This window comes from Pteropus medius, unplaced genomic scaffold (assembly GCF_902729225.1).
Source record: "Pteropus medius unplaced genomic scaffold, Ma_sr-lr_union100, whole genome shotgun sequence".
In the NCBI taxonomy this organism is placed as follows: Eukaryota; Metazoa; Chordata; class Mammalia; order Chiroptera; family Pteropodidae; genus Pteropus; species Pteropus medius.
The window spans coordinates 44,367,838-44,395,640 of record NW_024344378.1 but is presented as its reverse complement, the minus strand read 5'-3'; the positions used below and the strand labels follow the sequence as shown (position 1 = coordinate 44,395,640).

At 43.2% G+C, this 27,803-nt stretch overlaps 2 protein-coding genes and 1 pseudogene across 3 annotated transcripts; all 3 read left to right on the top strand.

Moving 5' to 3' along the window:
- Positions 1-194: 194 nt before the first annotated feature.
- SAR1A (secretion associated Ras related GTPase 1A) lies at positions 195-14,934 on the top strand. 2 transcript variants are annotated; one of them, XM_039872017.1, is made up of 8 exons: positions 195-328; positions 3,774-3,912; positions 4,163-4,236; positions 4,365-4,484; positions 4,908-4,973; positions 7,522-7,625; positions 11,209-11,340; positions 12,582-14,934. In XM_039872017.1, the coding sequence occupies exons 3-8, from the start codon at positions 4,179-4,181 to the stop codon at positions 12,696-12,698; spliced, it is 597 nt and encodes a 198-aa protein (XP_039727951.1). In that variant the 5' UTR covers positions 195-328; positions 3,774-3,912; positions 4,163-4,178; the 3' UTR covers positions 12,699-14,934. The 2 variants fall into 2 exon arrangements, with proteins under 2 accessions (XP_039727951.1, XP_039727952.1); XM_039872018.1 differs by lacking the exon at positions 3,774-3,912 and having other exon boundaries at positions 216-328.
- LOC120609957 (uncharacterized) lies at positions 1,730-1,848 on the top strand (annotated as a pseudogene).
- Positions 14,935-17,092: 2,158 nt separating the features above from the next.
- On the top strand, positions 17,093-26,798 carry TYSND1 (trypsin like peroxisomal matrix peptidase 1). Its single transcript, XM_039872014.1, has 4 exons — positions 17,093-18,368; positions 20,094-20,224; positions 21,274-21,456; positions 23,914-26,798. Exons 1-4 carry the CDS (start codon positions 17,203-17,205, stop codon positions 24,129-24,131), a joined length of 1,698 nt encoding a protein of 565 aa, XP_039727948.1. The 5' UTR covers positions 17,093-17,202; the 3' UTR covers positions 24,132-26,798.
- The last annotated feature ends 1,005 nt before the right edge of the window (positions 26,799-27,803 follow it).

Sequence of the window (27,803 nt, the reverse complement as noted above, 5' to 3'; positions counted from 1 at the left end):
TGCCACGTCTCGCGCGTCCAGCTCTCTGTACGGGAGGAGGCGTGCCCACGTCGGGCCAGCCCCCGAGCGTGCTTCGTCACGCCTGAGGTCCGCCCCGCCGCGGCCGAAGTCTCAGGTAGGGGGCTCCCCACCCCGCCCACCTCGCCCGCCTCGGTAGCACAGCGCGGTGACGCTACGAAGGGGCGGGGGCAAGCACGCGCCCGGAAGTCCCGGGGGAGGGAATGTTACGTATATCCGGCGAGTAGCTGGCGGTTCGGGTTGCTGCTGGGTTGTGTGCTCTGAGGGAGGGTCGAAGCCGCCCGCTGCCTCCGGAGGAACCCCCTAGGCCGTGAGTCAGGCAGCCGGGGCGAGGGAAGGAGTCTGGGTCGGAGGGGCTGGAGCGGACGGCGGGAGGGTCGGGGCGGAGGCCTGCGCAGGCGGGGTTGGGGGGGGGAAGTGACACGCAGGCGGTTCTGTGGAGCCGCTGGGCTGGTTCTGGGCGGGAATGGGCTTACTCAGCCAGGTCTGCTCGGTTCCCTGCCGGTCTCTGGATTTCAGGTCGGCCCTGCATTCCGCTCAGGGGTTTTGCCCCTGCTGTGCAGATTAACAGTTTTCTTGTCTGTACTGTGCGCTCTGGTTTACGAAATGGTTTCACACCCCCTGTCTGGGATGAGCCTCACAGCCCTCGGGGAGGCGGGTGGGAGACTTTGATTATCCTTGTTTTACAGACTTGGGAACTGAGGCTCACTGAGGCACAGTGAATTGGTCAAGGCCCCACAGATAACAAGCGTGAACGTTGGAACCAGTTCTCCTGGCTCCTAGTCCAAGGCTCCCCTTCGCTCCCACTTCACCCCTCTGTGTTATCATCAGATGTCCTCGGTAGAACCCCGTATTTTCTCCTTCCACCTCCATCTTTGCCCTCTCGCTTTCCTCAGTGCATGGAAAAGTTTCTTCATGTTCCTTTGGTATAGATTAATAATTTCTGCACGATTCTAGCGGAGAGGTCAGCACACTTGTGAGCGTCGGCACCAAAACTTAGTGTTTTCCCTAGCTCTTTCCTTCTTTACCTCGATCCATCTGCTTAAGTTGTGACAGTGGGCTTATGGAGCTTTACAGTAGGCTGGTCTTTGACATATATCCTGCAGCTAAGCAGGAGTCTTGGGTAAAAGGCAGCTGCCAGCTACCCCAGGTCTGTCTGGAATAGTGTCTCAAAGGAGTTCTGAGTGTGTATAGAAGTAATGAGTATGTATAAGAAGTGATGCATAGATTCTTTATTGGCTAACAGTCAGCCTAGTGCTTTTCCTTTTTATTTATTTGATCAATCATTCCTGAATTTTGCAAATTTTAGTTTTGGGTACATTGGTAGTGCTTTCGTTGGTAGTTTAGGGCCCTTAAATTTTAGAGTACTCTGATCTGCCTTAAAGTGCCAGAAAGTAGAGAGGATCAAGGATAGAAAATAAGTAGAATGCTAGTTATTAATAGACCATTCAAAAGGTGCGGTGTGTTGTAAGGAAGAAAATTTTAGAAGATTATCTGTGTAGTTGGTGGATTAAGGACGTTTTATATCTTTTTAAAAGCAGTTGTGTAACTTTGATATGAGTTTTATGTGACATTAACAAGAAGAGTTGTGGCTTTGGCATTAAAAGAGGAGGGCTTATTTTGGCATTGTTACTTTTCCAGCTGAGCAGTCTTGATTAAGCCAGCTAACCTAGGAGCATCATCATCTTCATCTTGTTAAATGAGGCGAAGAGTCTATGGCCATGCCACCCTGAACAAGCCTAATCCCGCCTGATCTCGGAAGCTAAGCAGGGTCGAGCCTGGTTAGTACTTGGATGGGAGACCACCTAGGAAGACCAGGTGCTGTAGGTGTAAAAAGTAAAAAATAAGGTATTGTAAGCTGACAAGGTCCTTGCAATCTGTGAGGTCAACCAAGAATTGCCTCGCCTAAAAAAATAAATAAATAATAAATATAAATGAGGCCAAGGATTCCTGCCCGGTGGGGTTGATGTGAGATTGAAATGAGATGTATATGCAGTTACTGCATAAACTGTAAAACTACTCATGAGAGGTACAGATCCTAGAATCTCAAGGATGGAGGTGCTATCAAAGCCATTTCCTTAATTTTGGGGAGCAATGCAGCACAAGTCTTTGTGTCCAATAAGGATTTTTATTATTTTTTAACTTCACCTGAAGAGTTTCTTCAAGCACTCTCTGTCGATCATTTTGGCGAGAAAAATTATAGGACTTGTAAAGCAGGTATGCCAAAGGAAAATAAATGGAAAATCAAAGTAGTTCAGTTATCATGAAAAATTCCTTAAAGTGGGGTTTTTCCCTTCTCACCTTCCAAGAATTTATCTAGTTGGGAAGACTTCTAAAACGATGTAGTAAAACTTTACGAGAGTCTGTAAACTACTGACTGCAAACCAGTGTAGTGCAAATAAATTCATGAGTGTTGAGTTTTAAAGGAGTGATCAGAATGGAAGTGATCTAAACGAGAGGTGCTTTCTAAAGGCGAGCTGCACTTTTCCAGGTGATAGACTGAGAAAAGGAGGGAAGGAAAAGATGGCTTGTTTGTGGGATTGCAGAGGAGTGGCACATGGTTCTTTTATTTACCAACAGTGGGAACTTAAGTACAGGTACTTTGTAAGTGATTTAAGTCATTGATTTCTTAAAGTGCAGGCCACGTTTCCAGACAAAACTGGAAACATGCTAAATTTGTTCTTTCTGCCATAGTATATTTTGCTGTTACTGAAAGGGCAAAAAAAAAAGAAAAACGTATTTAGTATCTTTTTATAAAAGCTTTTGCCTTCAGTCTTTACCCTCACTCAAACTCCCAAGTTTCATTTGGCCCTCTATGGTAACAGTCATAGAAAATAATATTAAGTAGTCCCTAAAATTTATAGGTCAGGCCACAGGCCTGATTTACAAAAACAAAAACACAGTAACTGGATGAAAAAGAAAATGAACACTATCTTAATTTTCCAATTTCTAATTCATCTAGCATTCTTTGAAGAATATAGATGGATTTTTATGTATAAACCATTTACAGGTCACTATTAAAAGTAACAAAACTAAACTTTTATTTATTTTTTTGAAAAACAAAACTTTACAAAAGTTTTGTTTGAAAGCAGTTGCTCATATGTAGTATAAAGGCTTGTGTTCAGATGCTTTTGATGGACAGGAGTGAAAGCAGAGTGGGGGGGTCTTCTTTTTTTTCACTTTTTGCACCAGAGAGACATAAGTTCAGTGCTGATTCTGAGAAACCTTAACATCCACCATTGGCTCTAGATCCTCCTCTCTTAACTTTATGCGTAGGTCCTCTTGCTTATTACTAGTGTATGTAGATCTTTTGCTGCTTTGGGTCATCTTTTGTTTTGTCTAGGCCTATGAGAAACAGTAGAAAAAAGTGGTGTTAATATTAGTACTAATTAAGGTGTGTACTTGCCTAGGAACCTACCACAATGTCCTGAACAAGTATTCTTATTTTAAGAAAATCTGTATTTGTAAAATGGTTAGGTCTTGATTATTCACATTATGAAAGGATTATCTTCTTACTGCTTCATAGTTCTCCAGAATGGTGATACCATCTTTTTAATAAGTTGAGACATATATCTAGGGCTTAAACAAATATTGTTTAAGAAGAGATAGTATTGATAAATGCAACAGGGCAAATTGTGTGCCCAAAAGACTTTTGGTGACTGTTTTTTAGACTGGTTTACAGGGAGATGGGTTAATATGTTTTTCATTCTGGTTAATATGCCTTTTTTTTTTTTTCATTCTTATTTTCTACTTAGTGCATCGATGTGACATTTTGATCCAGATTATTGATGGGACTGATTTCCTAGAGGTTTTGCTAACTGGTAGACAGCAGTGGTGTATCTAGGGAATGTGAATGAGCAGCTGCCTGGAGGAGTGAGTCACACAGAAAAAGAGGAAAGTATATCTTTAACTCCTGATCCTCTGAGTATCATAGATTAAAAATTATTAGAAAACCAAAAGTTTAAACTATTAGAAAACCAGGAGTTTGTCCAGATCTGAGGACCCCAGAGACTTCCTTTGTTTTCTTATCCCCAAAATCATGGGACTGTAAACATGCATCAAAGCCAGGGAATGAGAGTAAACTTCTCCAGAAATGTACTAGCATTCAGAAAGCTAATGTTTGCTGCTTTTGTATTTTTTACAGGTAGTAAGCGTTAATAATGTCTTTCATCTTTGAATGGATCTACAATGGCTTCAGCAGTGTGCTCCAGTTCCTAGGTAAAGCCGTTTTCCTTGAAATTTATCATAGATTTCAAACTTTTTGCATTTCCTCCAACAATTTAAATATAAGAAGCCTTTAGTATATAGAAAGCAAAATTATGTTGAAACTTTTTTTCCTCTTTTAGGACTCTACAAGAAATCTGGAAAACTTGTATTCTTGGGTTTGGACAATGCAGGCAAAACCACTCTTCTGCACATGCTCAAAGATGACAGATTGGGCCAACATGTTCCAACATTACATCCAAGTAGGTTTGAAAACAACAGGTGACCTTTTGATATTTAAAGGTCAATGTCAGGGTTGGGGATGAATCCCCAATTGATGCAATTCTTTTATTAACTGAAGTCCCAAAAGACAGCTCAACTGAAAAAAAATTTTCTATAAGACCTACTCAGGTCACATACTCATAAATCTAAACCTCTGGAACTATCTTTTCAGATAGTTCACTAGTCCTGAAATGGGACGCATCTCTCATACCTGCTTCTAAGAAGCAGCATACACCTTAGAGAAAAAACTTGGCCTTTTAAAATAATTTAATAATGTTTTCACACTTGTATTCTTTACAAGGCGAAAGCTTTATTAAGTTTTGTATTTGTATTAGCTTATACTCCTGGTAGCTGGGCCTTGTTGGATGGAGAAATTTATTTTTTCTCTTTTGATCATTTTTTAGCATCAGAAGAGCTGACAATTGCTGGAATGACTTTTACAACTTTTGATCTTGGTGGGCATGAGCAAGGTAAGAAAGAGACCATTCAGTGAAAGGATGTATGACTTATGATTCATTCTGTGTTCCTCCTCATTTTTTTAAAATCAGTGTCATTTTTGCCTTTTAAATTGCTTGCACTTAAGATTGAGTTCTTATTACTTTAATGAAGTTGATTTATTCACTTGTTATTTTTAAGTAATTTCCAACTTGTCACAAGTTGCGTAAATAATACAGAACTCACTTCTTTATACCTTTTGCCCAGACTAATTAGTCTTCCTCTATATAATACATGTTAACATTTTTTTCTTGAACCATTTGTGAGTTCATCATGCTCTTTTATTCCTTAATGCCTTAATGCATAGTTCCTAGGAACAAGAATATTCCATTATATATGAATATCAAACATAGGTATCAAATACAGAAAATGTTATTTTTATCTACTCTATAGTGTATATTCCTTTTTTGTCAATTGTCCTAATAATCTCCTTTATAGTATTTTTTCGTTTGAACATGATCCAGTAGAATAGCACATTGAATTTAATCTTGTCTCTTTTGTATCCTTTACTTAATGGAGTATAAGTATATAGGAAATTAAGTTATTATTTTCAGTAATTTCAAACTTGTCAAAAGTTGCAAAAATGATACAATGACTCCTATGTGACCACTATGATCTAAATTGATATTTTATATTCTCTACCTATTTGGGTCAGTTGGTAGAACATTTTCTTCTACCTTCTTATTCTCCTCAGTGCATTTTGCCTTACTCAGGCTATGTCTGTCTGGTTCCCAAATCCCTATCAAGTGTCTTATATGTCTTTTAAAGATATACAGAATAGGGCATCTTTATCTGATGGACACTCACTTTACATTTGGCAAGACTCTAGGCTTAGGAGTAAAACATTTACGATGTGGGAATAAATATTCTGGAAGGTAGAAGAAAGAACTCCTGAGATGCTTTCAAATTTACTCATTTGTTTTTAAATTGAGTTTAGAAGTTTCATTTGGAGCATTATATTAGGTTGAATCTAATTACAGTTTTTTAAAAATTTAGTTAAAAAATAGAATATTGGAAAGTTAAATTATTCAGCAAAAAAAATTTAGCCAAAAGGCTGAGAAGCAGTTGAAATAATTTTATAGTCAGTGATTACATCAACATATAATTACATTTATTTTATTGAATATTTATATGCTACAAAATCATATAATAGTATGATCACAATCACATAAAATATTTGTACAGAAAATGTTGAAAAAAGTATACAGAAACATTAGTGGATGTGTTTTGATGGAGGATTACACATCTTGTTTCCTTTTTTTATAATGAGCTTGTATTTTCAATTTGGTAGCAATGGATGTATGGTGTTTTTTCTACTTCTTTCTCTTTTTTTTTTGCCTTTTTTTCCAAAAGTTGTAACTGCTTACAAATTTAAATTCAGAAGTAGTATAATTATAAGCTGAATCGAGACCATTTGGAGAATGCAGAGCAGTAGATGTTTTTAGACACTGGAACTGGGAATTGTGTATTGTTTGGTTTGCTAATTTAGCTTTCTGGTTTTGATAGAGTAAGAAGAGAAATGTTTACATACTTTTGTTTGAGGAAAATTTACTTAACAGAAACACTTTTTCAAAATAACCTAGCCACCAATATATAGGAGTTATTAAAATGCGGTACATTTGGAAGTTTTTTTTTTTAATATATAACTTTAAAAATTTACCCTATAAAAGTAGTGTAGGTTCAGTATAACAAATGAGTATACAGCTATGGAAGGTAAAAATGAAAGTTCCCGCAACCTCTTCTTCCCAGTCCTGCTCTTCAGAAGTAACCATTACTATCTGTTCGAGATAGAATCCCGTTGAAAGGACTAGAAATGAATGGCTTAGAAATCATAATACAATTGAAGTGTTGCTTCCTAAACAATTATCATTTCATGTCATAAACAAAAAAATAAAACTTATAGGGCACACCACGTTAAAAACAAGAGACCGAGGTGATTGGCCTGGGAATTTTAACCACTTGTCAGGCCCAGTCTTCTTGAGGGCTGAGCAGATGAGTGTGTCAGTATAATTACACATTGGTTAGTTGGGAACTAACTTAGGTCTAAAGTTACTTAGACAAGTAATTTACATCATGATATTTTAACTCAGAGGTTGCAAACAAATGGCTTCAGAGACGAGATGGGTGATTTAAGTGAGTGAAATTGGGTGTAAGACAGTAGGGAGTGGTGGAAACAGGCAAACTGAAGAGCCCAGCCCTCATCTAAAGGGGCAGCCACTGCACAGTTACCATTGGCAATTGGCATGTGAGTAGGTAGACATGAGATTGCCAGAGATAGTGCAGTACATCAGAAAATCAGGCAGAAACCTTGGTTTTTGAACTTTGAAAAATCAGATTCAGTCCATGGACCATTAGTTTATACCTTCTGTTCTGATTTAGTAATGGCTAAGAGTCGGAAAATTATATGGAGTCTAATGTTGTTGAAACCTGGTAAAGATTTGCCCACTTCATAGACCATCAGGTTATTTATTTTCAAAATATGTGTATTTTTATTGATGCAACTGTAAACTTTGTCTTTTTTAGCACGTCGGGTTTGGAAAAATTATCTCCCAGCAATTAATGGGATTGTCTTTCTGGTGGACTGTGCAGATCATTCTCGCCTCATGGAATCCAAAGTTGAGCTTAATGTATGTTTATATTTTTTTCCTTTCTTGACCTCTGTTTCTTTTTAAGAAATACAGCTCAGTGGTGCCAATACTTAATCATTCCAGTTAACATTTGATGAAAGTCTTAGTATGGGAAGAAAGTGTTTTAAAATCTACAACATTGCTTTTCAGGGTCCTAAGGAAACTAACTCAGCTTGAACTTGAATAAATTAACTTTGTTTATATCTATCAAGGGGTGGCTCGGTGTCCAGTTTACTCAAGATGCTCCTCAGTTTATGCCTGTTATCCCAGCATAATTAACATCTTTCTCTTTTTACATATCTCCTGTGGCCATTCTTTATGAAGTGCTGGCATAGTGAACCCTTAAAAGAGATTAGAGTACTTAACATTTTGAATCTGCCCTCTCAGATGGTGCCTGCCCACCCTTGCACTGAATGACTTGCTAGACCTTAAGAGTCTGTTCTCAGTCTTCAGTTTTGGTCACATGCAGCATTTGATACTATCAAGGACTCCAAGTGTTCTCATTTCTCAACATTGCATCTTGGCTTGACAGGTTCTATGTTGCCTTTGTTATCCCTACTGCTTTGCCCTACACTTCTTTTTTTCTCTTTGATTTATAAGTGTCTCTCTGCATTCTTGGCAATTCGAACCTGTCTCAAGCTTATTCGAATGTTTCTAGAATTTATACTAAAGTCTCATGGAGAATTGCCTGTAGGGCAGTCCTTCTCTTACTTGACCTTTTGGCACTGGCCATTCTCTTTAAACTCCCTTTTACATTCTTGATTTTGGAGCTCGCTCCTTCACTGAAACTTCTTAGACTCTTTCATAAGTACCCGTTTCTCTGCTTAGCCTTTAAATCTTGGTGTTCCCCAGGGCCTATACTTTTTCCCAAGCTACTCCCATTCCTTCATCACCCATCCACGTGACAGTGACTCCCAAATGGATTTCTCTCGTCTAAACCTTTTGAGTTCTAGCCTCATACATAGTGCTGCCTGCTAGACAACTCTACCTACCAGTTCTGTCCTAGAATGGAACTATTCATCTTTCCCACCATCTACCTGGACATGCAGTCCAGACCCTGTGAATTACTGTAGATTCCGCTACTACCACCCTGCCATATACTGTAATAATGCTAGAAGGAACTTTTTCAAACTTGTCATTGCCCTACTTAATATCTTTTAATAAATCTTTATCACTTTTAGGCTAAAATCCACAAATCTTTTATGTAGCACATAAAATCTTTCATGAGCTTTCTTCTGTTTATTTCTCCAGCTGCTTTTCTCTCTGTTGCCTACTTTGAACTACATTTCAGCATACAGAACAACTTGCCCTACCTTGCGTATGCAGAAGTGGCTATCCCTGCACAGCTTTCTCACTTGCCCCTCTACCTTGTTTTGCTGGTAAATTTCAAAATGTCCTTTAAGAGATCTCAGAGTTCAGCTATAACTACTAGGAAGCCTTTCCTGAACTCTCAGACTGTTAGACTCTCCACCTCATCAGTGTCTGTTGTCTTTACTGGTTTTCTTATAGGTCTCTCCCACCGGACTGTGAACTTGGATAGTAGGGACCTTGTCTTAGTTCTTTGCGAAACTCCTGCATTTAGCAAAGCATTGGTTACATAGTAGGTACATTGATAGAATGAATAGTCAAAGCATATTCTTCTTTATCTGTTCAACTCTATAGTCTCCTTTTCAAGTTTTTCCTGTCAGAACTAGATTCTCAGTGCAATATTGTGATTTATAAGAAATATATATTTAGTCATTCAGATGATCAAAATGTATTTCTCATACATATTTGGTCTTCAGCCATAGTTACCGGCACACAGCTCCCCAAACCTAAGTGGGGAGTGCTACATAGGTATCTTTTGTTATGTCGATGAGGTGGCTTTTGGATACCTACCAAAGGATGGGGGCTGGTTGCCAGGAGACCCAACCATTAGAAGTTGGAACTTTCAGCCCCATCCTAGAACCTCTGAGAAGGAAGGAAAGGGCTGGAGTTGCCCGTGGCCAATGATTTAATCAATTATGACTGATTAGAGCCTCCATAAAACTCTCCAGGTTGGTGAACACATGGAGGTTTAGCGAGTAGCTCTCCTGGAGAAAGGGCATAGATGCTCTCTGCTCTTTCCCCATACCTTGCCTTATGCATCTCTTCTATCTTGACTGTTGCCTGAGTTATATCCTTTTATAATTAACCAGTAATCTAGTAAGTAAAATGTTTCTCTGAGTTCTATGAGTCATTCTAGCCAATTTAACAAACCCAAGGAGGGGGTTGTGGGAACTTCTGATTTTATAGTCAGTCAGATGTACAGATAACAGCTTGGACTTGTGACTGGTATGTGAAGGTGTTGGGGGCAGTCTTGTTGAACTGAACCCTTAACCTGTGGAAATTGATGCTATCTCTGGGTAGCTAGTGTCAGAATTGAGTTGAATGTAGAAAACCCAGCTGATGTCCCAAGAATTGCTTGTTGGCTGGGGAACCTCCCCTTACATTGTATTCGATACCAGAACCAAATACAGGCTTGAAGTCACTGCCAGCTTTGACTCCTCTTTTGTCTGTCCTATCATTTAAACTTTAGACTCTTTACTTCTTACTTCAAAATGTCTGGTGCACTATTCATTATATACTGCCATCTTAAGCTAGATCATCTCTTACCTAAGCACCATACATAGATACTATTCGTGAATTCATTGTACTAAAAGTATAGATTCTCTCTCTGTGGGGTCTTCAGGTTCTACTGCAGCTAACCTCTCAGACTGGCACCAAATGTTGGTCATCCCTTCCCATCTCGCTTACTCCGTCACTACACGTCAACATAAATGCTTTAATCCAGACAGGTGATACTCTGCAGCTTCCTGAGTTCTTTGCCTGCTGTAAAGCCATTGTTTGTATTCTTTCTCCTTTCCACCTATCTAAATTCTGCCCCCTATTTAGAAACCAGTTTAGGTTCCATAGCTTTGCTAAGACTTTCCTCAAGCCTACATTACCATTTTATTTCCCAGAATATCTTTTAGTATTTATAGTCTTTCCCCATTCATTGTGACAGTTAATCGTCCATTTGCCTTGGTTTGTTGATAGATGTGTGAACATAGAGTGAGGATTTCTTGAGGCCAGGGATGTGTTTTACCCTTCCTTTCGTATCCCTCTCAGTACCTGAGATAGTGCTTTGCACACATTGGGCACACAGTGAATACTTAGGGAGTTCCTGTCTTCATTTTTGAGGCTCTGTAGCCAGAGCATTCATGTGTCTAGGACTGTGTTCAGTGGATAACCTGAGGATAGCTTGTGGCTGAGTGACTTAGCTTTAAGATTGGGGTAGTTCTGCTCCTTTGTAAATAGGTGCAGCCTTAAGTTGCAATTGCTTTGAGGCCATTAGAGGATTTTTACCTAACGTCAAGATATTTTTAGGGGCTTTTTACCTAATATTAAGGGTGTTAAATGTGTAATGTCAGGATTAACTTTTAAGATTAAGTTAATCACTCAGGTATAAAGATCAGATTTTCACTTTATATTTGATACCTTATAGACAAGTAAAAGTCAAAGTGGTTTTCGTTATCTGGTGGGCTTTTATAAATAGATTCCTCATTTTTTGTCTTGTCTTTAGGCTTTAATGACTGATGAAACAATATCCAATGTGCCAATCCTTATCTTGGGTAACAAAATCGACAGAACAGATGCAATTAGTGAAGAAAAACTCCGTGAGATATTTGGGCTTTATGGACAGACCACAGGAAAGGTAAGAGAAAAATCTTCAGGGGACATATTATTAAAGGAAATTCATAGCTTTTAAAATATTCATATTTTGCTGTCTAGATTTTATTTACCGTTCTACTAAAGTTTAACTGGGCTTAGGATTTGTTTTGTTAATAGGTAATTCGTAGATTCTCTGAAGTCAGCATGTTTTTTCTTTAACTGTTTTTTAATGCAATACATTCCTCAGGTATATGAGGATGAAGGAAATGGACAACAGGCAAACTTACCATTTAAAAATTTTTTGACTATCTTTCAAATTTGGTTCTGAGAAATCTCTTTTGAAAGAGTGCTTTTTAGCTAGAAATCAACTCTTTTTTTTGATTGGAGGTTTCCAGTTATGAAGAGTGATCATTTATATATATCACTTTCTAAGCATTGAAATCAAAGCAGTGGATTATCCTCATTGCCCCTTGCTGAGGGAGAATGGACTATTACCCCATTTTGAAGACGAGGGAACAGGATTATTCATGTTTATACAGCAAGCCAGTGATAAGACCAGAAATAGAACCTGAGTCTTCCAGATCAATAGGTTATGTTGTCTCCAATTGGAAGGACTAATGCAGAAAAGTGTGCTTGTGAGAGAAAACCTAGATGAGCTCTAATTAAGCAGTAACCCTGGTTTTTCAGCTCAGGGTTTTGACATATTTAATTTAAAATTTTTTTCTTTTGAGGAATTTATGATAACTTTTTAACTTTACATGGTTCCTCAGTCTTGCCTCTTGGTTATGTTTCTTTCAGAAATGCTTTCTTTAATTCATTTAGTTTCCCTTCCGCACAAATTTTACACGCATGTGAATTCTTAATTTCCTCAATGTAACCTATTATTAATGTATATTTCTGAACGCTTGCATTAACGAAAATGTCCTTATTTCTAAAAACTCCCAGACTTCTTTGGGAGCTTGTCCATCAGAGAGCATGCTGGTTCTCTGTCCAGCAGCCTTCTTCTTGGTTTGCTGCTGTAGCTGGCCAGATGAACGTTGGTGTGTTCAAAGCAAATGCCCTTCACAGAGAGAGGCTAGGAATAGGACTTTGCTGCTTATTCTGTCCTGAAAGCATGAAATTCTTGGGAAATCATCTGTGTTGCCTTGACCACATTTCTGTAATTAATCCCTCTTTAGATTTGCTTTTAAAGAAAGGAGACAGTGATTTTTGTGATCACCCTTTCAAGCTTTTCCATCACAGAGATGCTAGCTAACAGGCCTTTCTTGGTTTTGTCTCCTTTAGGGGAATGTGACCCTTAAGGAGCTGAATGCCCGCCCCATGGAAGTGTTCATGTGCAGCGTGCTCAAGAGGCAAGGCTATGGAGAGGGCTTCCGTTGGCTCTCCCAGTATATTGACTGATGTTTGGACAGTGAAAATAAAAGAGTTTTACTCCTCTGGACTGATCCTATTCACAACTTCCTCATGAACTTTTCTAATAGAACAAGGAAAGCTCTCCAACTATGTCTGGCATTGAGAAGCCAACAGTCTCTGTCAGCTCTCCCATCGCCCAGTGGTGATATGTGCTCTTCTCCACACTGCCCGGAGGTAACGCTGCCCCATGTGCTGGTGCAGGTCAGCATCCTGGGACTTGGAAACTGGCAGGATTTGCTGGGTAACGCTGTGTGCCATCATGGGGCACGGGAAAAGAAAAACACGTCTCACCACTGTGGTTAATTTCAAAAGAAAGCGATTCTATTTTTTAAAGAAAGTGTTGTTAATGTAATTGGTTTCCCTCCTAACTTTCTGAGTTTACAATTTACTTGGTCCAGAGTTTTCTATTCCCTTTTTTTTTTTTTAAATCTAGTGAATGGCATTTAGATACTTCATAAAATTATGCACAGATAGATGTTGGAGGCTCGTCAAGTGAACTTAATCTTGTTGAGTTAGCAGGTTGCTGAGAGAAGCTCCCCTGTCTGTTGAACTGCCTTATAGCAGGTGGCATCACCTTGTACACAGAGAACTAGGAAAGGGCAGAATCCTGCCCTCGCAGTTCAAGCAGGTTTCCACTGTGGCAAGCTAGGGTTATTCCTCATCATGGAGTGTATAGCAGATTATTCACTGCAGAGGAGTTAATTATAGAGTGGGTTATTATTATTACTTATAAAGTTAAGAATTTCAGCCCATCTTTGCTTTTAACTGTTACAAAGTTTCATTTCCCTATAGCACCTTTTTCATTTTCAGTTATACAAAGTTGTTATATACTACAGATGTGTGTCATTTACTTTTGCACATATTCCAGGGGGAGTTTTTCTGAATAGGAGAATCGGTTTTTCTGAATAGAAGGGCTCTTAATTTTGTCACTTGAGAACTTAAAAATCTGGTGGTGTAGCATTTGGTTGAATCTAAGAAAGATTTACACAGTGGGCTTTAAATTTTCCACTTGCAGAATTTGGTCTCTTTATTGGACTGTTCGTGAACTTACATCAATTTTCTCTGGTATTTAAAGGTTAACATCTGTAGCTTTTCCTTTTGTGTGTGTGTGTGAAATTGCCTTTCTCTGTTCCAGAAATAAGCTGGAGAAACTAATCCAAGAATCTTATGTAGAGCTATTTCTTTAGAGCCCATATCACTTACTGTCAGTAAGCACCCAGTACAGAAGTCTCCGAATCTCCAGTAGTGTGATGAGGATTATTTTTATATCCTTATTTCTTAATGCCATATGTGAAATTGGATTTTCATGATCTTAACCAATTTTCTACCCTTGCAGTAAAAGATGATGGGAAGGGAGATGGTCTTAAGGGAGGATATCTTCATTCCTTTTTCCTTTAATGAATGATTAGAGGTAGTTTCCTCAAAATTGAAAATTGTTATGATGATGCTTATTTGCAGAGGATTGAATTCAGTGGATTCTTGCTTCTAATGTGAGGGTAGGGAAAGTGGATAATATTCCTGGGGTGAGAGAGTATCATTCTTTAGTTGGATTTCTCGTTGTTAGTCTTCAGTACTGACCTGTTGGGAAAGCATACTTTTCACTGCCAGGTCCAAATGTAGAGGCTCAGTGAAGTATAAGTCTGGGAAGAGCATGACTTTCATTAACGAGCAAGTTTAGCTGGATTAAGACAAAATTGTTGGTTTGGAAAGGGGTTAAAGCCTTAAGTGAATAAGTCTAGCTAATGGTGAAATAATTAGGTAGTTAACCTTCATACTTTTAATTTCCTTTGGCTAAAGGTAATCCATACTTCTCTATCCAGAGACATGAAAAATATGATTGTTTTAGTGTTTTTCCTGTTTTTGTTTTACCCCTAATCACTTTGTAGCAAGCTAGAAAATTATGGCTTCTATGCAGGGTGGCTCTTTGTGAAAGTGGTCTATTTTGGCCACTGGAGAAAGAGGGGATTGAAAAGTCAAGTAGCACTTGTCTATTTCTTGGACCACAGAAAACATTTCCTATAATAAAATAGTAGAAAGAAGCTGCTGTTGAGCTTGGCTCCTAACAGCAGGGATCAGAGCTTCGTACAGGAACTCCCATGAATTGAGACTTTTCATTCTGTTTTATCAGAGTGCATATATGTCCTATTTCAGGAAAAGTAAAACAGTCATTTACAAAAGAAAGTCAATCTGTATCCTAAGCATTTTAATAAAAAGTTGAAACAAACTTTTCTGTCTTTTTTTTTTGCCTTGGTTCTGAGTTTGAACATGTGACATTTGTTGTGTGGGGGAAAGCAAAAGTTTCTCCCTACTTATGGGGAGAAATATATACAATGGATGTAAGAGACATAAAATTTGCTACCAGGAAAAAGAAAAGGCTAGGCCAGTTCACACATTCCACTAGAAATAAATTTAGTACTGTTTGAGAGCCTTGGAATATGTGGTGGTCCCGGGATTGGTGGTCATCTCTGTGACAGGATGGACATGGCAAACTTTTGAACAGTCATATTAATATGATAGATAGTAAGGCCTGGATCCAGTTTAGCTGTGTTTCACTCATTTTATACGGAATTGGAGATATCCAGTTGAATCCTACATTTGGCAAAATAGGTAATGAAACAAACCTGTGCTTGTGCATTTACTAGGCTTGTAGAAAGACGGGCTTTTAGAAAACCCCAATTGAGGTTCTAAAAGTATCAACAAATAGAATGGGAAGCAAAACACAAGAGGTTTTTTTGACAATATTAAAATTATTGGAGGCATCCTGTGATTGAAACTAATGTCCATGTTACTATGAAAGGAAGCCGTGGGTTCTATGTTCATTTGTGTTTGTGTCGAAGTAGTGCATGAGAATTAAAAGCTGAGTCTGTGAGCCCAACACTCAAGGCGTCTCACCTTGGCTCTTGGCTGTGACTTGGGACTCTACTGTGATGTGCCATAAACAGAAAAATCTGTCGTATGTAACAATTCATTCAGGAGGCTTGAGCATCATTAAGGAAGAATCACTAGGCTCTAGAGAGAAAGGCTCTTAATTGCTAGAAAGTTGAGATACTTGAGAGATTTTACTGAGCTCAAGCCATCTTTGTCACAGAACAAAAAAAGACAATACTTGCTATGGAAAGACTGCTAATTTCAGTCTTGCCTCATACTAAAATGGATCATCATTTCCATTTTCAGCCAAGTTTGTTGCTGGGAGCAGTGCAAGCATTACCTATTGTGTTGTGCTGGGGTACACCAAGCAGCATTAGTTACTAAAAAGTTTGAGGCACAAAAGTATAATTTTAGTAACAATATATTTTTCATTAATGCTGACATAAATATGTATTAAAATAATCTTTTGTTAAAATATGTACTTTAGTGAGATGAATGTCTTCTTTGTAGTGACTGCTTTGGGGATGACCTGGAGCCTCCCAGAACATACTTACTCATCCTCTTCTATCCTCAAGGATACTTCTTTAGAAAAGTAGAGATGTTTTATGTTAGATCAGGGATGGCAAACTATAGGTTGTGGGCAAAATCTGGCCTGCTGCCTGTTTTTTTATGGCCTGTGATGCAGGGGAAATTTTATGATGTTCACATTTTAGTGCCCATAAATAAAGTTTTGTTGGAACAGAAAGCCACCCCATTCCTTTAGCTTTTGCATGCTACAACTGCAGAGTTGAGTATTTAAGACAATGTATGGCCTGCAAAACCTGAATACACTCTAGCTCTTTACAGAAAAAAGATTTGGTCTCTGACCTAGATAAATCCTGAATGGTCATGTGAAATGTGCACACTGCAAAATATAGGCTTGTATAATTAAAAATTTTGACTTTAACCACTGTATATAGTCAATTTTAAAGGACAGCTTTATTTGGAACAAATCTAGTTTCCATGGGATTTGTTGTGGGCTTTGGTATCAAAAGGTCTGAGGTTTAATCTTGTGAGCTCCATGTCCCTTAGTGGATTGCTGTGGGGTTTACTTACAAAATTTCAAAATACTGAATTGACCAAGGATTTCTTGCAGTATTTATTCTGTCAGAGGTCGAACGTCACCTATACCTGGGCAGATCCTGACAGGTGCTGTCATGGCCTGGGCAAGTGTAGCCACATTAGCTCTCGTTTATTCCCTTTCCTGCAGCCCAACTAACCGAAAGGATTAGTTAGGCTCAGCGGGACCCTCCCCTGTCCCTCCCCTCTATCCCCGGGTAAAGCCGCAAACCTGTCACTCTTCCGGGGCGCGTCCTCTGGGGCAGCTTCGCCCTCCACGCTGCACAGGCCGCGGAACCCACAGGGGCGGTGGGAAAGGAGGGGCCAATCTCAGTAGCCAATCAGGGCTCGGCTCAAGGCCCAGCCAATCGGGCCGTGTCAGTTGGGCTTAGCCAATAGGACTCGAGGAAGACCGGACTCAGTGCTTGCGTCTCTGGCTTCCAACTCTGGGAAGCGCTGCGTGGTGTCCGCGGTCCGAGTCTGGTCCTGTCTCGTTTCCGCCGGCGTCTTCGCTCGTCCGGGAAGCATGGGGCGGCAGTGGGGACCCGCCATGAGGGTGGCAGAACAGGCGGGCTGCGTGGTGAGAGCCTCCCGGGCCGGGCAGCCCGAGGCAGGCTCCTGGAGCTGCAGCGGGGTGATCCTGAGCCGCAGCCCGGGCCTGGTGCTGTGCCACGGGGACATCTTTACCCCTTTTATGCGGGCCGGCAGCGGAGTGCTGACCGCGGCGGCCGCCGCCTTCCTGCCCGGCGACAGTTGCAGCGACGACTTGCGCGTGCACGTGCAGTGGGGCCCAACGGCCTCGAGTCCAGCAGGCCGCGCAGAGTGGGGCCGCCCCGGGCTGTGCACGCCCCAGTGCGCTGGCCTAGAGCCGATCCAGCCGACCCCATACCGCGGGCGGCCCCTGAAGCCCCCTCATCCTGCGGAGCTGCTGCTGCTGCTGAGCTGTCCAGCCTTCCGGGAACACTTCGCGCGCCTCTTCGGGAGCGAGGCGGCGGAGCAGTGGCGCTTCGCGAGCGCGGCGCCGGACTCCGAGGTGTCGGAGGACGAGGAGGAGGATCAGCTGAGAGCATTGAGCTGGTTCGCTCTGCTGCGAGTGCATCTCGACCCAGAGGAGGAGGCGGTCGAGCACGGGAAGGTATTGGCTGTGGCGCCTCTCGGAACCGTGCCCAAGGGCGCGCCGCTGCTGGCCTGTGGTTCCCCGTTTGGGGCCTTCTGTCCGGACATCTTTCTTAACACGGTCAGCGGCGGCGTGCTCAGCAATGCAACCGGCCCGCTGCTGCTCACCGATGCGCGCTGCCTGCCCGGCACCCAAGGCGGCGGCGTGTTTTCGGCGCGGCCCCCCGGGGCGCTGGTGGCGCTTGTGGCGGCACCCCTCTGCTGGAAGTCCCGCGAGTGGGTGGGCCTCACGCTGCTCTGCGCCGCCGCCCCTCTCCTTCGCGCTGCCCGTAACGCGCTCAGCCGCCTGCGACCTTCTGCAGCTTCCCTGGCCTCCCTCCTGCCGCCCGAAGTGGGCGCTCCTTGGGGCCTGCTCCTCCGAGACCCTGGGCCTCCGTGGGCAGGCGCGGCCGTGCTGGTGGAGTGTGGCACCGTCTGGGGCTCCGGAGTGGTCGTGGCACCTCGCCTCGTGGTGACTTGCAGACATGTGGCCCCCCGCAAGGCGTCCAGAGTCCTGGTGCGCCCCACTACTCCCAAGTAAGGCCAGTAAGGCTGCTCCCAATCTACCCCCTCTCAGGTCTGGATCTTAGGTTTCAGGTCTTAATCCACAGAATTATGGAAGCCTTCTGGCGCCACGCTGATGCTTTGGTGGTGTAGTATGAATAGAGACCCGGGACCCTCCTCTCATCCCTGGCACCTAGAACTCCAGTATAGGGGATTATGGGCCTCCTGGCAGGGGCTGAATGGGCTTTGGGCAATATGCCTACCAACTCTATATTTAATAACTGTGGGGCATCCCTGCATACCTGACTGAGCATCTTTGAGCTCCTCCCCGTCTGATTTTTTTCTGGGCAACTTATCTGTCAGCCCTGCACCCACACACCACTATAGGCCCTTTAATTGGAGACTTCCTAACCCTGACTCCTCCCCACCCCCCACCCCGCCCATGGTGGTAGTGAAGTCCCAAAGTCGCAGGATGCTTTCCTCCTGGGATAATGAGTTGGACCTGTACATCTTATTTATCTCTTAGATCTTAAACAGAGCTTTAGAATCAAAATTATAGATGTGGTGTTACACCTAATTAGAATGTGAGAGTGGGGCTGAGGCAGATAGATTTTACACACTTTTTGAGTGATCCTGGTGGGCAGTCAGGTTGGGATTTTATAGTCATTTGTTCCCTCTCTGCAGGAAAAGCACTCTTGCCCTCCTTTACTTCCATTTGCTCTGATAGTAGGTACAGTGGCCTTGGCTTCCTGGCCTGGTTTTCTACTTCATGTTCTATTTCCTCTGTAGTTCCAGGTACTTAAGCCAAAGCAAAGCGGGATAGCACCTTGGTGTTAATGCTGGATGTTCTCCTGTACCTGGCTCAGTCCAGCCTTGCAGCCCAGGCCTTTCCAAATCCTTCTACTGAATTCTTGAGATTAACCCACCTTGGCTTTGCCATAGAGGTCCCCATGGTAGCCAACAGGACGGCCATGACATTATAGGGAAGACTGATTATGAGCATTTCCCTATGTGTGTAGTCCCAGATTCCTCACCTCCCACCCTATTTTTCTGAGAAAACCACCAGGTCTGCTGGAAACTAGCTACCTCTTCTACTTTCTGTAGCAGGGAGCCCCTGCGTGATCTTGGGCAAGTACTTAATCTAAGTTACCTTGCCTTGAGTTGACATGTAAAGGTCTTGGAACAGAGCCTGGCACATCATAAGTGCTATAGAAGTTCTAGCATTTATGCAAACAAGGACCCAGAGTGATGAAGTCATATCATGCCTGCCTTACCAACTGACAGGATTATCTGTATCAAAATGAAACAGTGAAGGAATATGTTTACTTTGGCTGCTGCCACTTACTATGTGATCTCGGGAAAGTTAGTCAACCTCTCTGGGTCTCAAATGCACCATCTAAAATGAAGATAATACCAGTGCTTAGTTCATAGGGCTGTTGTGAGGACTAAATGAATGGTGTCTGTAGAGTGTTAACACCAGGCCTGGCCTACAGTGCTCACTAGGTGTCAGGTATTTATGATCATGGTGACATGCCGGAAGCTTTGCAGAGCAGTACTCTACAATTGGTGAAGCATGTTTGGAAATAACCCAGAATGGTTAAATGACAGCCCAGAGTTACTGGCCTGGTAGGTTTCAGGGTTGGCACCAGATCTTTTTATTCTCAAGTTCATAACTTTTACTGTCATCTATCCTCTTGCTTCCTCCCAGCACTAAAGGCTCAGAAAGCTAGCCTGTCGTTTTGTTTCCCTTGCTTCCAGGGATGCCAAGATCTGGGGACATGTGATATTTGCCACTCAGGAGACATCTCCCTATGACATAGCGGTGGTGAGCCTGGAGGAGGACCTAGAGGGTATTCCCATGCCTATGCCCACTGAGCATTTCCACGAAGGTAAAAGAGAGGGGCCCTCTGTTCTCAGGTGGACCTTGGGAAGGAAAGTTAGTGTTAGACACTCAAACCCTGCAGATCAGGGGGCCAGTCTCCCAGACCAGCTCCCTTCTCCATCCCTGCCAGACTGATGAGTCTGGGTGGCATCAAGCTGGCAAGAAATTCTGGTTACAATGCTTTGGCCGGGGATGCTCTTAGAGGCTTGCCTGCTTGTGTCCAACATGTGTATAAGTGCTGGGGTGCAGGTGGGATCTCCAGCAAAGGATAAGCATGCCTATTCCTTAGGTCCTGTGGCAACATAGAATGGAAATGCTGGGCTTTGGGGGCTCCTTATAACACTACAGGCTGGTCAGAGAGGTGTTGCTCTTTTAAGGCTCCTTTTAAGGCATGATTTGAGTGAAAGGCTTTGTGATGCTCCCACAGAAGTACCAGAGGTCTCACTTTGTGCATGCAGTGTAATATAATTAAAGAGAGTACAAGCTCTCTGAGCTGGCATCTCTTCTGCCATTTACTAGCCCTTTGTCCTTGGACAGACAACTTAATGTTCTCTGCCTCAGTTTTCACATCTGTACAATAGGGCTAGCTCCCTACTCCTGGGTGTTATGAGGCATAGGTGAAGCACTCAGCCCTGTGCTTGGTGCATTCAAAGCACTTGGTTAAAGGAAGGTTTTGTAGTCATCATCACCATTTTTTTTTTCACAAATGGACTTCTTAGTCCCAGGAAGGATGAATGTTAATTCTACAAACATTTACTGAGCACTTAGCTAGGTGCTAGGAATTCCAAAAAGTGACTACCCAGTCTAGCAGGGACAGAGGGCAGGGGAACAGCTTGATGCTCAGTGGTTGACTGAGCATCGTGCTGGGAGCTCGGTGGAGGTTCCAGCCTCTACCTCGGGACCTGGGGAAGGCTCTCTGAAGGCAGGAGTATCTGAGCAGAAACTTAAAGGGCAGAGGGTTTGCATCTTTGGAGAGGGCAGGGGTAGGGTTGGGGAGGATGAATCCTGCTAGACAGAGGAAGCTTCACAGCTTCACCCTCTTTCCCTTTCTGGCAGGTGAGGCTGTCAGTGTGGTGGGCTTCGGTGTCTTTGGCCAGGCTTGTGGGCCCTCGGTGACCTCAGGCATCCTGTCAGCTGTGGTGCAGGTGGATGACACACCAGTGATGCTGCAAACCACGTGCGCTGTGCATGGCGGCTCCAGTGGGGGACCCCTCTTCTCCTGCTCAGGGGACCTCCTGGGTAAGCAGGTCCTTGGCCCTCTCCTGGGCTTCCCCGTTCAGAAGTCTCAGTCCTTTCTAGTGAGTGCTCAGTGTCCAGCCCCAGAAGCCACCCTCTGTCTGAGAAGATGGCGTCCTTAATACCTGGGAACTAGTTAACCAAAATTTTCAGGCTGTTCTGCTCCTGAGGATAGATGCTGAGCTGTGAGGGAAAAGGTCTGGGTTCTGGTCCCTTCTCTGCTACTAAGCCACTCTGTGACCTTCGGTCAATCACTTAATCTCATTCAATCTGTGAACCTTAAGAGTTTAATTAGTGCAAGGGTCACAGACTCTGAAACGTACAGAGACTGGGCAGGTAAAGTGAATGAATGAATGAGTGAAGACAACAGGGAGCGGAGGGTGAAGGGTGAACTGAGGTGAACATCATTCAGCATATTTTGCCATATTATGAATAAATGTGAACCTAACACTGACTGATCTCCAGTTTTTCACAAGAAGCTATGAACCTTGTGTGTGTATGTGTGTGTGTGTGTGTGTGTGGTTGTGTGTGGTTGTAAAATCTTTTGATTTTTAAATTTAGGTAACTAATTTGAGTTTTTTAAAAAAGTCTGTTTATCTATTTAAAAAAAAAAAAGCCAGCATGAGTCTATTAGATACCTCCAACTGCAGTCCAGCACACAGGGTTTATGTGCTCTTCCCCTTCTCTTATTTCTGAGTGCTTTCTCCCATAGTGAGAGAACTTACTTTTATTAGCTACAATAGATTTACGTATTTCTTCACCCATACTATGACAAATAAAGTCAACCATAACTTTAAATATGTATGTATACACACGCGCACACACACACATACACACAGAGATAAGTGGATACAGAAATAAATATGCGTATGTATGCATGCATTTATATGTATGTATGTATGTATGTATGTATGTATGTATGTGTGTATATATATATGTCCCAGCTCTGTCTGCTGTGACACCCCTGTTGTGGTGAGCATACCCAGAACCTAGATCTTGGTTTCTGAGGGCCATTCTCTAATGAAAAGAGCTGGGAACTGGTTGATTCTAGGAGTGGGATGGGGAAAATCCAGGATGAGTCTGGAGTACCTTGTGGTGCTGGAAAGGAAGGAAATGCTAACAACAGCAATATGATAGAGCATGTCATATGCTGAAAGAAAAAAGATCTGACTTGAAGGAGCCCCCATTGGAACAACTTGTACAACAAACCAAATAGCACTAGTATTAGATTGTAACTCAAAGAAAAGAATGAATATTCATGAGTTCATACAGCTATAAATAAATATATGAATAAATTTTAAAGTGGAGACAAGCAACAGCTCTTCCTTACAGACTTCCAATTAATAAATGTAGAAGAAAGTCACTGTTGTTTCACTGCTGTAGGAATTGCTGCAGACAGGATCCACTGATGTATACTAAAATCGGTGGGCAAAAGTTTAAGTAGAAACAGGATATTTGCCTAACCCTAAAATAGTACCTTACAAAGGGGAAAAGAGTACGTCTACAGTGGAGAAACCTGGCAGATACCACCTTAGCCTAGCGATCAAGGTTAACATCACAGTAATGTTTATGGATATATACCTCATAATAGGAAGCACTGAGGAGGACACATTGATTCTATAGTATTCTCAATAATTCTCAGTCTTGAGAAAACATTTAGGTAGACTCAAATTGAGGGACAGTCTACAAAATAACGGACCCATACTCTTCAAAGTGTCAGGGCCATGAAAAAAAGGAAAGACTAGAAGTGACCCAAATGGGAAGAAACTTAGTAGACATGACAACTAAATGCTGTGTGGGATCCTGGATTGCATCCTGGAGGAGAAAAAGAGCATTAATGGAAACACTGGTAAAATTCACGTGAGATCTGTGCTTTAGTTAATAGCATTGTACCAAGGTTAATTTCTTTGTTTTGATCAATGTTTTGATCAAGTTATTAATTAACAGAAAGGAAAGCCAGGCGAAGGATGTATAGGAACTTCTACTATTTTGGCAAGGCTTCTGTAAGTCTAAAATTGTCTTTAAAAAGTACATGCATGTATGTACCTACACACACATAAACACTAAGCAGGCCAAATAAACTGTGTCTGGGTCCTATTCATTTAGTCATCCACTCAACAAGTGTGCCTCCTCTGTGCTGGGGAGGCTCATCCAGGGAGACTGCATGAGCAAAACACAAAAATCCTGCCCTCGTGGACCTGACGCTAATTGGAGAGAAAGATAACAAAATACGTGAAAAAAATAATATGTTAGATACTGATAATGTTAAGAACAAAGTAAAGCCCAGAATGGGGACCAAGGTGTGGGAAGCTGGTGTTCATGAAGGGAAGCCCAGTATCTGTCACTATGAGAGTACTTTGAGCCCCAACAGGCCTAGGGCCGCCAGGATGGAGATGGGCCTCCCTTCCTATCCATCTGTTTTTCTCCTGACCCACACTTTTTTTCCTCTCTCCTCAACAGGCATCGTAGCCAGCAATACCCGGGACAATAACACAGGGGCCACCTACCCGCACCTGAACTTCAGCATTCCCATCACGGTGCTCCAGCCAGCCCTGCAGCAGTATAGTCAGGCTGGTGACCTGAGTGGCCTCCAAGAGCTGGACCATGCCACTGAGCCAGTGAAGGTGGTGTGGCGGCTGCAGCGGCCCCTGGCAGAGACCCCACGGAGCAAGCTCTAAGGCTGTGTCACCCTCTGGAGAGAAGAGCAACCAGTGTATGTCACGGGAAGTGCTGAGGTGATGGCAGCCTCAGGATCCTGACATAGTACAGCCCAACTGGAAGGCCTCCCCGCTCACCACCCATGTTGTTTAGCTCTGGAGTCTGGTTCAAACTTCTGGAGTCTGGAGCCCCATGGGTCTCCAACCCAGCAGCCCATTTGGGGATGTTTTCTTCAGTCCCCATCTCTCTCTGGCCCCCTGGATTCAGCTCTGTCATTCCCCTTCTGGGGAACCCAGCACAACTGCACGACAGCCCTGGTCCTGACAAACAGACGCTGGCTGGAAGGCAGCCATTGTGTCTGCTCCCTATCTCTTGATGGCCACTGGCTCCCAGAGCAGCTGCTCCACTGGGGCTAGGCTCCTCTTTGCTCTTTATCAGAATTGGGTTGACAGAGTACTGGGACTTCCTCAGAAAACTTTGGCAGAGAGGCTCTGCTCTGATGACCAGAGACAAAGGAAAGGAGCATTTCCCTCTTCTGCCTGACCTATGGGGAGGCAGTATCTTCATATGTCACGTGTCACTGACATGCAGAGGCACTGTGATGCAATGCCTTAATTTTCCGGCCCATACAAAGGGTCTCAGGGATCTTGGGGATAGAATGTGTCTGTCTGAGGTTTAAGAATAAACAGGACCTACCTAGAAGGACCTCTATACTTTTGAGAGTCGAATCAGGAATAGTACAAGCACCAGGCACAGAAACATACCTTTTCTGTCCCATTTTCTCAGTGGGGTTTGAGCTCATGGGATACTCTCGTGCCAGACTAGTCCTGGTAGCTGGTCATGGTGCCAGTCAGCACTGGATGGTGCTTGTAGATCCTGAAAGGTGGTGGCCTTGGCCTGGCAGCAAGTGTTTACAGAGTGCTCAGGATGTGCCCAGGCCTGTGCTAGGCCCTGGGGTGTGTGGGAGTTGAGGAGTTCAAAGGTTAATGAGACCAAGTCAGCCCCTATGAGAAGACAACCCTGCAAGTCACGAACATGCACTGTGTGCCCAGGGCCCTGTGCATGTGGGCCCTCAAGAAATGATGGTTAAATCGTTGACAGGTTGAATGCCATTTGGGGCCTGGCCAGGGGCACTAATTCTACTTATGGAGAATTCCTGGGAGTACTTTGTATCTAACATCTGTTTGCTGAGTGCCAACTCTGGGCAACCAGAGAACAGTCCTGGGATGGTGGTTCTCCCCTTTATGGATTAGCAGTGGGTCCAGAAGACAAAGTAAGCCCGAGAGAAGTGCCACCGTAAATTAATGGTAGCAGGGGCAAAGGCCCAGGTCTGACTTTGCTGGGAAGGGCCAGGGGGGCTAGGGGAGGGCTTACGTCAGCATGTGTGGATACCAAGGAGCTCAGGCTATTAGGGAGAAACTGGTGTGTCAGCCCATTAGTGCAAAGAGCAAGGCAGCTCTGTCCCATTCAGATGAAAGACTGTTCAGAGGCCCAGAGAGGGAGGATTAGGCAATGCTTCATCAAGATGACTAGAGCTGAACCCTGAAAGGAGAGTAGATGTTTATCAAATGGACTGGAAACAGGGACAACCTGTTTTCCAGATTGAGAGCAGTGGAAAGCTGGTACAAGGAAGTGGGAAAATATGTTTATGTTCTGGCAGTGCTAAATGGAGAGAAAATTGGAAAGGAGCAAGACTGGAGGCTGGAGAACCAGTCACAATGGCCCAGGTGAGAGAGAAGACACCTAAGGCAGGACTGGCTGAGCTGATGGCTGAGAGTCAGCAATGCTTCCTCCTCTTGGATTCCGTAGTATTAGACAATTTTGCCTGCTATTCCTACTAATCATTAAAGTTCCGTAGAACTGCCAGTGTTTCAGCATCCAAACTGTACCTTCTACTACCTCTGGCCCCCTGGAAATTCAAAGACAAAAGTCCTTTGTTAGGCAAGGAGCCCTAAAGTTCTGTTGCAAAGCTATGGGCACTGGAGTGGGAAGAGAGGAGTGACGTGGAGTGAACTGCCTGAGAAGGAGCATGAAAGAGGTTGCACTGAGACTCCTTTCTTTTGGATCAAGGTGTCCTCTGGTTGCCAAGGACGTGTTGAATATCAGACATCTTCCCTGATTTTCATGGTTTGGGGTAGGTCCTTGAAGATGGACCAGTCTGACCCACTCCAGCTATGACATGCGGTGCCCAAGCCTTGTGTGGGTCCACCACACAACTCTCCTCCTTCCTGGCTTGAAGTTTTAGGGTCCTTCCCCTTGCACTCTGCTCATTGGAACCCTCTTCATCTATCTAGGCGCAGCACTTCCAAGAAAACTTCTTTGACCTTCCCAAGCCCCAGGGCAGGCTGTAGTGCTCTCTATTTACCTCCCACAGGGCCAGGACATGTGCCCAGTAAATTTCCGCTGCTAGCTTGACTCACAGTTGAGGTTCTTTGCCTGCTCCGTAACTTCTACCTCCCTTAGGAAACCCCTGCTGAGGGGTTTCCTGGCTTTAGGGTCAAGGCCCAGTGCTGCTTTACTAACTGTGTGATTTTGCCTAAGTTCTTAGCCTGTGAGCCTCAGTTTTCCTCATCTGTGAAATGGAGATTAATAAAACCTACATTGGAAGACCCATGTGAAAAGTAAATTGGAGAAGCTATCCCAAATAGTTTGTGTTCAATAAATATTAGCTATTATTTTTCTAAGAATACTGGTAGTATTGTTTCATTAGAAATGCATCACTCTGGTTGCCAGGGGTGGGTGGAGGGAGGGAGAGGGATTTGATCTCATGGGATACTCTCGTGCCAGACTGGTCCTGGTAGCTGGTCATGGTGCCAGTCAGCACTGAATGGTGCTTGTAGATCCTGAAAGGTGGTGGCCTTGGCCTGGCAGCAAGTGTTTACAGAGTGCTCAGGATGTGCCCAGGCCTGTGTTAATTTTAAAACATCATTCATTTAAACAAATATAGTGAACTCCTGGGGAACCAGGTGCTCCGTCAATGCCAAATACTGAGGACTCAAGCAAAGTCCAACAGAATGAGGTCTCTGCCCCAAAGAGCTGATCAAAGGTGGTTGTTGCTGTTCTTGGTGTTAGAGTTTAATCCCCATCCTTCTTCCTCATAGGAGTTTCTTGAGTTAAAAAAGGAGATAAAAGCTATTTGGAAGTTTGCAAAGTCCAGGACAAATGCAAGGCTTTTGGTGCCTAGAACATCAAACCCAACTTAGGGCTCTATGGTGGTTCCTTGTGAGACAGGAGTAGGATAGGCAGGGCCTGTGGGCTCTCTGCACCCACAGTCTGGCATCATTGCTCTTCTGGGTCCCTAGGGGCTGACAGAAGGATGTAGAGACTCCTGCATCTCTGACTGTATTCCTTCCTTCAGCCCACATTCATCAGGCAGGGTATTAGCCAAAATAGGAGGAGAGGCAAGGATTCCAGAGAACTGGAAGACGCAGGCTGGGCTTTGTTGACTAAGAACGAGAGTGGGGTGCTTATGGGAGCACACCAGCTTTCTCCCAGGTCAAGATCATTCCGGGCACCAACGTCTTCCCGATAGAATTGCCAGTGGTACTGGATACCAGGTCTTTGATTATAGCTTTTGGAAGAGATACAGAAATGGCCACTTCTAGTATAAAGGTTCACGAAAACCAGGAAAGGTAAGGGCAGTATTCAAAAGAGTGTTGAGCTGGGAGCCAGGAAGCTGCCAATGCACTATT